General features: G+C 37.7%; 1 protein-coding gene across 3 annotated transcripts; it reads right to left on the bottom strand.

Annotated features, from left to right (window-relative positions):
- Window positions 1–278: 278 nt before the first annotated feature.
- On the bottom strand, window positions 279–10,318 carry LOC103709588. Of its 3 annotated transcripts, XR_003386164.2 has the most exons (9): window positions 10,220–10,318; window positions 9,790–10,055; window positions 9,567–9,666; window positions 9,357–9,477; window positions 8,253–8,374; window positions 8,020–8,141; window positions 3,673–3,832; window positions 1,206–1,315; window positions 279–648 (listed from the first exon to the last, which is right to left on the bottom strand). XR_003386164.2 is itself a non-coding variant. In XM_026805617.2 (7 exons), the coding sequence occupies exons 1-7, from the start codon at window positions 9,935–9,937 to the stop codon at window positions 639–641; spliced, it is 783 nt and encodes a 260-aa protein (XP_026661418.1). In that variant the 5' UTR covers window positions 9,938–10,084; the 3' UTR covers window positions 279–638. The 3 variants fall into 3 exon arrangements, 1 of the variants encoding a protein (XP_026661418.1); XR_003386165.2 differs by lacking the exon at window positions 10,220–10,318 and having other exon boundaries at window positions 1,206–1,320; window positions 9,790–10,086; XM_026805617.2 differs by lacking the exons at window positions 1,206–1,315; window positions 10,220–10,318 and having other exon boundaries at window positions 9,790–10,084.
- Window positions 10,319–10,800: the final 482 nt, after the last annotated feature.

Genomic DNA, 10,800 nt, shown 5'->3' with positions numbered 1-10,800 from the left:
ACCACATGAAGCATAGAGCATTAACTGGGGCTTTGATCTTCCCCACTCTGGATGATTTACCTTTTGACGGCTGAACAGGTTAAATTGAAATTTTCGTTCAGCACAGACCAAGTCTTCTGGAAGTTGGCAGCCCAAAACCATTTCTTAACTATGAAATAGAACAGAAACAACCTTCCTATTAGCGATGAGAATTTGAAGCAAAGAACAAGATGGTTATGAACGAACATTGTACGTAATGGCTCCATAAATTGCACTCTATCTTGCCAGAAAGTCATATCTCAAGCATAAGCAAAACAATCCTTCAAATTAGCATTGTCTCGTTTCCAATATATTACATCCGCAAACAAATATATTACATCCGCAAACAACATCAAGAAGCAACAGCCCACAATGTCCCTTGTTACTACTCTCAAAGTTCAGAGAAAAGAACAACGAAGCGGCCCCCATCAATTCATTGTGTCGAATAAATCAGTTTTCGGAATCAGTTTTAGTACAGTTGCCAAATTGTTTCTTCGTTAGTTATTCAAAAACTAGAAATTGTATAGTGTTCCAGCAGGATATACCCGCCGCCTGCACCTGCTTCACCAATAAGTGATTCTAACACCATTTACATTAACTTCTTAAAGCCTTGACCTGCTTCAAGAGTCCCTGCAAGAAAAAGCAGACGCCACCTGAGCCAATCATCAAGTCCAAGACCAATCCCAAAAAGAGAGTCAATGTTATAACTAGCAACTAAAGACGACCCGATACTCATCAAAGAAAGACCACCACTAGAAGTCAGCAGTATAATAAGATGACATAGGACCACGACTTATGGGGAAAAAAAAGCATCGCCTTGACAACATTCAGATATATATTATAAGATGGATTATTTATATCATATTACTTCATACAATGGTCCATCACATCATAACTATAACTTATACGATAAACCTAGCCATGTGAATATCCAAGTTTACATAGCAAAAAGGGTAACCTATCATCTAAAAGTTCAGTTACAGTCCCTTGTTACTTATCAAGTATCAATTATGCCAGCTCACACAATATTATTTCAGTGTTTGGCTATAACAACAAAGAGATTTCTAAACCCACAAACTTGTGAAAGATTTACAAGTTTCAATCATAAAGAAATAAGAACAAGTATAGAAAAGATTTGGCTTATCTCTCAATTAAATGCAATTAACATAAATTTTCACATTACTCACTTTGGTATTGACAAAGTGATTAATCAACTTTAACAATGCCATGCCTCCATTACTCCAATCCCAGCCTGATCGGTGAACTGACATCATATTATGACCTTATACTTTCCCTTCTGCCCTAGAAAACAAAAACCATGCCAGCCACAGCTTTATAAATCAGACTCAACCACCACCATATACTAGATCATCAATTTGCTTAGCAGCTGCTTCAACTAACAATACTGCATAATATTATGTCTATAATTACAAATGGCACATCAAGCATATAAATATGAATCTACTTTCACAGGCAAAGTGGTAAACAATGTTCTTGCAGGCAAGGGAAACCACTCCATTTGCTTGGTTAGCACAGGCAGAGTGATGGTTACTTCCAGATGTGCACATCTTTAGCTAAATGATGTTAAACATTTTTGAAAAATTTTGTACATCCTTCAAAGCTTTGAAATAGTTTCCAATCTGAAAGGCCCATCAAAGCGTTTTTATCTTTTAGACATATCTACCCCTATAGCATGCTTGTTATCTTCCCTAAATAGGTCCCTCGTTTAAAAAGATGCAAAGGGCACTTAACAGTTAGAACAATGGAAGATCAGAGACATATACCTTAATTATGTCAGGTTCTTCATAGCTGTACTTCGTATTATATACTTATCTCATATACACCATTGTTCCAAGAAAACTGGTGAGATTAAAAGGGATATTCTAGAGAGAAACACTTTAGCACAGACTAAATATGATCAAGCAAAAGAAAAAGGCTAATCAAGCACTCCATGCCTATGGGAAAGAAACCTTTCATTGCATTTGAAAAGAGGTTCTGAAGTTAGGCCATTAAGCATGGGTTATAGATAAGGGCCCATAAGTTTGGAATGGATTTAAGAAATTGAGCTTATGCGAGTACTGCCTATCATTGGTCCGGACTAGGCAGCAGAACATATCCTATCCTTCAACTTGTAAGAGTTTCCAGACTGATCAGAAGAGAGCTTTCAGTCAAGGGAATATCCAGATTGGTTTTAAGGACTACTGGCTCACTTTTCCCTGGGATTCTTTTGATCCTGTTCTATGAAATAGGCATTACTGCAGTGGTGGCTGTATCCTTTCAGACAGGAGAGTACTGCTGCAGAACGCAATCTTCTGGAAAAGTATAATCAAGACAAAATTTCTGATTCACCGCTGGACTTGCTCTACTTGCCTCTTATGGGCTTTGACTAGTAGTGCACAGTTATCCACAAGATTACTCTTAAACACTTGGACAGCCCCAAATACTGATGTATATGGAATGGAGTTCTTTTTCTGACAATCTTAAAAGAACATATGAAATAGGAAAGTAGCAAGGAGATACGACTTTAGAATTGCTTGAGCAATGCATGGTCAGAAATTGAACACGTTTTCAGGGAAACACATTTACCATCATATGCGATTTATATATATGTACCTGGGAAACAAATTCATGTTGTTGCCCAAATAGAGGGAAACAGTCGAGGAGCATTTTATGGAGATGCTTCTCCTTATCTGGAGCAATCACAAGCCCTGAAGACCTAGTATTGGACATGGCAGAAATAGGCTTGGATTTGGTATTTTGAGTTTTAAGTTAGTAATAGGAAAGTTAAAAATCTTGAGTGCAAGGCTTTATGTATATTCAACAGATTATTTGTTCTTCTGATAAACTAAAACTGAAGGAATATTGGGGTCTCTTCTGCTTCTTAAGATGATATATTTCCAGAACTAGAGGGTAAGAAATGTTAGAGCACAATGGGAACAATGTCACAAGGGCTCACAGACTCAAAGACTAGAGACATCTTCCAATCTCAGGGACATTAGTCACTTGAGGAGGAAGAGAAAGACTCCTTTAATCATGTCTCAAAGTAAAGATATCTCCAGATTCATATATTGCTATCTGTATACCTTATTCCCCTTTTATATTTTGACAACAGAAATTTGTTACTGATGTGATGGAGATCATTTCCTTGAATATTATATTCAACAGAAATTTTCCCATCACCATTATTATGGAAAATCACTTCAGCTTTTCATTGTTTGCTACCAAGTACCAAATGGCGAGTTTATAGTGAAATAGTCATTAGACAATTGGGTTGGCACTGGAATCTAACTGAAATATCGGAGCACATGTATCTGTATGGATTTATCTATGCACACATACGATTGCGCACATATGCATGCATTTCTGTTGTAAGGAAAAACTCCACTCATGTCAATCAGCATCATTTGTTCCATATTTTATCTAACACTGGCATGATAACCACTAAAATAATGTGTTTTTTTGACAGTGAGAAGATTGGGAAACAGGAAAGATATCACCTAGCCAGGCATCTGGCTAGCATACTAAACACCCAACAAACACCAGCTTGTATGCCATGAGCTAGGAGGACAGCGTCATGCATTTCAAAAAAGTTAAAAAGTAAAATATTCATTCACCCATTGAGTCCCTGATTCAGGAGTTTGTTGTAGGACATACCTGGCAATCTTAATATTTCTGAACCAGAGCATCAGAGTAAGCATCAAAGGAACCATTGCTAAACATAGGTGCTCCAATGAGTGGCCACTGATAACATATCGAGTTACACTGTAAACCTTTTTATCCGCAATGGCCACAAATCTCGCCAGAAGGTAAAACCCTGCATAAATTGACAGCACCAGAACAGTAGTTAAAAAAGAACATCAAATATACAAGGAGCAGTGGCGCACATATTTGACATCCATCTACAACACAAGCAATATGATGTTCAACACAAATATAATCACGTGCTGTTATGCATCGGATATAAGCATATAACAGTATAACACGACAGAACCATCATCATAAAAGAAAGCAAAAGGCAGTATTTGCAACACAAATCATTCAACACTACCAGTGAAATGCAGATCCATATAAAAATCAAGAGGGGTGTGGCTTGTCACAAAGTCATTGTCTAAGACCTTGAAACAACATGCCTTTGAATTTTAAAATGGCCTTCTTGGACATATTTTTATCAAATACTGACAATGCCATACTGAATAAAAGGCAATTATTTAAGCAAGCAATATCTGGATATTTAAACATGAATAACATGCCTTATCTGATCAATATCCGCCCATCACAAGAATGTGTTTCACCATTTGTTCCTATCCAAGACCAGCACTTCTGGAATATCATGTCTATAGATAATTTTCACTACTTCCATCCAATTCTTTCTAGCCTTTTCTTTATTTATTCCAACGCACCAACCTGTATTTGAAATTTATGCCTCAAAATCTGTCTTTAGACTACAATTCAGTAGTCAAAACCATCTCAAACAGTCGCTCTCAATTTAAATTTCATCAGGGTGATGCCCAAAAAATACCTATAGCAAATTCTTCACCTCGTTGTACAACAATCAACAACATCCAACAATACTATACAATTTAGATACAGATTTCTATGGTATTTGACAGTTGTATGCCAACATAGAGGCACCTTCAACTAAATCCACCCAGCTTTCGCGTTGTTGGAGAAAGTCTCACATGTCTCCCCATCCTTATACAAAGCAGATCCAAACCTCCAAATGTAGGGAAAGCAACAACAAGGCCTCCAGGGTCAGGTCCACAATATTTCCACATTAAGGTAATTACACAAAGAAAGATGTGCCATGACTGTTAATAACACTAAATCATAAAGGCATACTCCAAAATACGGTATTCCTACATGACATATTCCTTTCACAACAAGGTGCTAATGTGAGTTAGGTCAATACCTCCAATATGTACAGACTAGATAATTCCATGTGCCTAAGAGCACTGATTGTTTCATTCTTCAATATTATAAAAGCCATGATAATTTTGAAAGAAAGGGCTTAACAAAGTTCAATATAAAGTGTATATACACATAAAGGATGGTCGAACTAGTACCGGGTATCGTACCAGTCGGCGCCCGGTCCAGTTCGGTACCGAGCCCTTATCGAGAGAAAACCAGCTGGAGCCGAAGAAGGAGAAGAGAAAGAGCGAGCGGGGGAGGAAAGGAGAAGGAGCGGCCGCGGACGGAGGGTTGTGGGGGCGCGGCGGAGGCTAAGGCCGCAGCCGCGTCCCCTGTTTTGAAATTTGAGAATTTTTAAGTGAAGTTGGCAAATCGCTTGTTGATTTTACTTAATTTTTTTTTTTTTTTGCCGCGACCTCGGCCTCTGCCGCGCCCCTACGGCCCTCCGCAGGTGTCCGTAGACGCTCCTTCTTCCTCCCTCCCCCACTCGCTCTATCTTTCTCTTCTTCTCCGGCTCCGGCAGCAAACCGGTTTCAAAGTCGGAACTGTACCATACCGGTAAGCCACCAGTATAGCTCAGAACGGGCCGAACGATATGGTTTGGGACGATTCTGCATTTCTTGATACACATACATATAGACACACAGACATTAATCTTAAAACAAAAATAAGACATCATTTTACACATCCAATATTGACACATGCACATATAGACATTGTAGAATTGAACATCATGTTATCATATAGAAAAACCAATAGATAGATTTAATTGCTTGAAGATTGGACAAAGAAACTTATCTCAAAAATGAACCAACTGACAAAAGAAAAATAGAAAATGATGATGCAATTGAAAAGAAATTCAAGTTTACAAGAAGATGATTTAAAAAGCTCGGCAGTGGAAAGTAGGACCGCATGTTATTTACAATAGCAAAGTTCCAAGACTATTTATGCTGTATGTATGGATGCATAACAATGGAAAAAGAAGGCACAGGGTCTCCAAAAATAAGTTGGTGAAATCTAAGAAGACAAAAAACAGCACTTTTTGATGATAAATTTTTGAACACGATAAGTGGAAGCGTGGGACTTGAAATCATACCAAATATAATGTGGGATTGGATGGTTGACCGCATTACTGGTTTACTTATGAGTTCTTAGATGGTCCAAATGTAGACAGGAGACGCTAAGGAAGTCAAAGCTCAAATAACAATCAGTACAACAAGTCCTACTCCAGTTCATGGTTTTCTAATTAATTATAAAATTTTAAGATAACGAAACTTGATGCCATTGGAAAGAATCCTTGAATTGTATATGTCAAAATTTGACAATGGAGCTAATATCTTTCATACCTTTTTGCTGCTATTAAACCAATTGGACACTACAGTATAACTAAGAAGCATAAAACATACTCAAGAAAACAATTAAAACAGAATTATGAAACATAAGGGAGGGCTTTCCAAGCACGACTAAGACTTCATTTACTTTGACTCTTGTATGAACTAATAATAGCTGTTTGCCTATTTTATGGAGTGTTCAAGAATCTAATACCTCATATCTGCAAGTTACCAACATTCAAGCAACATATCATCAAAGGTAGATTGCTTTTCAAGTATAGTATTCCCTTCCCTCTCCTATACTGGAATCCAATTTCCTCCTCTTACTTAGCTTACCCAGGTTCAGTTGTCACATTGTTTGATGTTCACAAAATTTCATGACCAGTTGGCCTATTCCAACACAGTCATCAAAATCAAATCTAGAATTGGAGACTATCAATCAAGAGAAGTATTGTTAAGCCTCACAATGCATTGTTACATACAAGCTTCTTAGGTGTTCTCACTTTTCAAATTTCACAAGACCTCCCACCTTCAAACTGCTCTCCATTTCATGTATTAGTTGACTTATTCCAACATAACCATCAAAATTAAATCTAGAATGAGAAACAAACAATCAAGAGAGGTAATCATCAATATGCCTAACAATTCATTATGACTTACACACAGTCTTCTTAGGTGCTCTCACTTTCCAAATTTTGTAAGACCACACTATCCCATCTCACACACTGCTTTCCATAGCACTCCTTCACAGTAGAATGTATGCAGCACCTAGTACAGAGGATTCAGCATACTGCAGAAACAATAAAACCACATGGAGATTTTAATTTTGGTCCTTACAGTACAACAACATCCTTCTCTAGCGATACTAAACTATGTATAGTCTCGTCTTTCTTATTATGATCCCTTGAGAAGCATGGTAATCTCCTAAAAAAATTCATCAGATACCTACTATATGTTCTCTCAATCTTATCAGAGCTTTTCTCCAAAAATCATTTAAAAGATTCATTCTGAACTTTAACGTTAGTTTTCGGAGAAGTTAATTTGGTTGCTAGCTCCTGCACCGGGCAATAGCAACTCAACATGGTGAACAAGTAAAAAGGCACAGATACAAAATACGTTCTAATTTACCAAGCATGGGGAAATTTCCTAACGAAGCCAAGTCAATGAAAATAAAATAACCAATGCACATTTTTAGGTCTATAAAGCGCAGCACTGATTTACAGAGGCAAAACCATGTTCAGCATTAGAAGATGGCGAAGGAAATTGGCATTTCAAAATTTTCAATAAAATAAGAATATTTATTAATTTAATGAAACTAATATTGGACAGATTTACTTGATTGTGAAAACACAAACATATCTCGAGTTGATTGATAGGTTAATTTGTAAATCTTAGTTGTAAAAAATCCAAATATGACAATTTTGTACTGAGAGAGATCAGCAATTTCAAGCTTCACCCCCAAGCTCAGTAATTTCACCTCTTTTGGTGAACGACGAAACTAATGCTCTCTAACTAAATATGATTTTGTTACTAAATGATTCTTCCTTCTTTAGCATTAGAGTCTTGTGGGTGAAAATCATGGTGTCTTCAGTAAGGCTGGATTACCAGAGCACCACACTATTAAATGTAGAAGGAAAGCGAGGATTTTTTTTCTTTATTTTTTTATGCGGCAAACAAATTTCTTTTTTGATGTATATGATTTATACAAACTTTATGGAAGAAAAGATAAACCAGCAATGCAGTTAAAGATATAAAATTCAACCTGTTGCCCAGAACCAATATTTTGAATGGGTATACTTTGGTGGGAACAAGAATACCATTGCAGGAATTGCAACGCATGGAATAAAATGGAACATCATGCAGAGACGAAGATCATCAAAGGTCCTGCAACCAGCTAAGATAGCACATCCAATAGAAATCTTTGTTAGATATTCTTTGAGCATTTTTGAATTCACTCAAGAACTAGAATTCAAACTGAGAGTAAAATTTAATCACCTTTCGCATGCAATGCTAACCAGAACAAGCATTAGGAGGGAAAACAAACATGTTATCCCCGTCCGCTCATCATATCTCTCTATGAGTAAGTTAGATAGGATTGAAGAGGCTGAAATCATCACCTGCATCACATAAGTTCAAACAGGATAGCCAGTTAAAATGTCTTGAACTCATAATCATGAATTTATAAAATTTGTTAATTTTTACTTTTATTAATGAATTGTTTTTAACTTTAACAATCTTAATCTTGCTAGCATTGCATGGCATGCGTTACCAAAAAAATAAAAGCAAAGGCATAGAGAATAAGAGTTATCTTAACATGTTTTAAGAAAGAAATAATAGAAATAAAAATCTGTGTCTAAAGGGCATGAAGAGATGCAGGGTTTGGGACATATTGAAACATAGGAGGAATATAAGATAGGATACACGTACAGAAGGTGGGCTCTCAACAATAATCAGTATGATACATCTTTAAAGAGATTGAATCATTAAGAATTAAGGAACACAGCAATAGGTATGCAAACCCACATCACATGTATTCAAACTGAATGACCTGAGAGCCTAAAAGATCTAGATACTCAAGATGCAGATCACGAAGCCACCAAAATTTGAAATTTTCAGCACAAAATCTAATAAAGAAACGGGAAGTCAGCATATCATGAGATATGTACAAGAAAAGGTGGGATCTTTATGATGATAAATATGATACCCTGTTAAGAGGACGGAATGATTTAGAATGGAGCAAGTTGGTGAAAGCCGTCTACACCAAATCAGATGAAACTTAAACAGTTGGCGTTGGCACAATCCAAAAGCTAAAAAGATCCGGAGATGAAGACTTAAGATATACATAAGAAGTATGAGGGGTATGATTCCGCGACTTGTGTTCTTTTGCTTGACATTCCAAATGCATTAGGTCAAATTTCCCCGACCAATTGGCTAAAACACTGACAATCCCAAACACAAATTCGATTCCTTAAATCATCTCATAAACAGACACAAGATAAACAGCAATGAATCCAGGTTTCAATCCATAATCTCACAATCCAACTGAAGAAAAAGGAAACATATGATGCAGAGCAGAGAAAGCAATGAAAGAATAAATACCGGCAATCGGTCCCAAATAACCCGTTCGTCGTCCGGCTTCAGATGATAATAAGCAGATCCAAAAGCCGCCGCCGCTGCCCCGGCATAATATAACGCCCAGCCCCAGACCTCCCCTTTTAAACTACCAACTCAAAGCCCCCATCCATCAAAAAATGTGTGCGTGTATATATATAAATATAAATCTATGTAGGAAAGAAGAAAAGAACAAACCTGATTCCGAAACAGCTGCCGGAGAGGCAGAGGACGAGGCCGGGCACGCCGACCAGCAAGAAGGGGAAGCTCGTCAGCACGTTCAGAGTATTGGGAACTCCTGATTCAATAATAGAAACAAAAAGAGAGAGAGAGGGAGAGAAATTAAGAATCAAGAAATCACGAAAGAAAGAAAGAGACGTATAGAAGGGAGGTACGGGGAAGTGGGGGAAGGAGAGCAGACCCAAGAAGTTGCGCATATCGGCGAAGAGGTGGAAGGAGGGGGAGTGGGGGATTCTCGGGGTGGCGACCATGACGAAGACGAACAGCAAGAGGGCGCCGCCCCACACCCGGACCCGGTTCTCTCTCTTCACCAACTCGAACTGCACCATTGCCCTCCTCCGCCTTCCTCTCCGATCTTCCTTCCGTCCTCCTTGTTTCAGGGCTCGAGCGAAGACTAAAGGGCAAATCGGGACAGAGCTCTAGCTTCAGGTAAAGACGGCAAACAATCTGCCGTCATAACATGAAAGGAAATATATCATGTGGGTATGTGCGCACATCTTACCAAATAAATGAAGAATTTGCGTGCTCATATTTGGAAGCGCAACAAAACAAAATAAAGGAAGAAGGGTGAATAACTTTCTTCCTCCATATCCTTAGTCCGAGAATAATACCCAAAAAAATCTCCTCCATATAATTCTGAAGATGAGATTCCATATAGCCTCCCCATGATCTTGAAGTCAAAAAAGGGTACTAGAATGCTAAGAACTTGGCATTGTGCCATACATATGAGAAAACTAGGCAATTGGAACACCAATTCAAATCACCCAAAATTCAATGTGGAATATGCTTGAGGTGCATTAGTTCTAACACAAAATCGTCTATCTTGGCTAACCTAAATCACAAACATCAAGATTTTTTAAGGCCCAAATAACTACTTTTGGGGCTCCGAGTGGGCAATCATGGAATCTTTCTCCATGTTCCTTGTAATTGCAGTAATGAATATATATAGATATATAGCCTAATGGCAATGATGTGAAGGGTGGCCTAAGATGGGATGGAGATCTAAAAATGTTTTACCATGCCTGATATAAATTATTGCGCTTATCCATGTCCAAACAAAATCCTGTCATCATTTCTTTTATATTCAAAAATCCAAACCGTTCAACCTACAGCTCCTAGTGCCAGAAACAACATATTGAAATTTTAGCCAACTCTAAATAAAATCAATCATATGATCATCCGATAAAGTAGC

Source organism: Phoenix dactylifera, chromosome 9 (assembly GCF_009389715.1).
Source record: "Phoenix dactylifera cultivar Barhee BC4 chromosome 9, palm_55x_up_171113_PBpolish2nd_filt_p, whole genome shotgun sequence".
NCBI lineage: Eukaryota > Viridiplantae > Streptophyta > Magnoliopsida > Arecales > Arecaceae > Phoenix > Phoenix dactylifera.
Note: the sequence above shows the minus strand (reverse complement) of the source record. Positions and strands in the feature narration are given on the sequence as shown.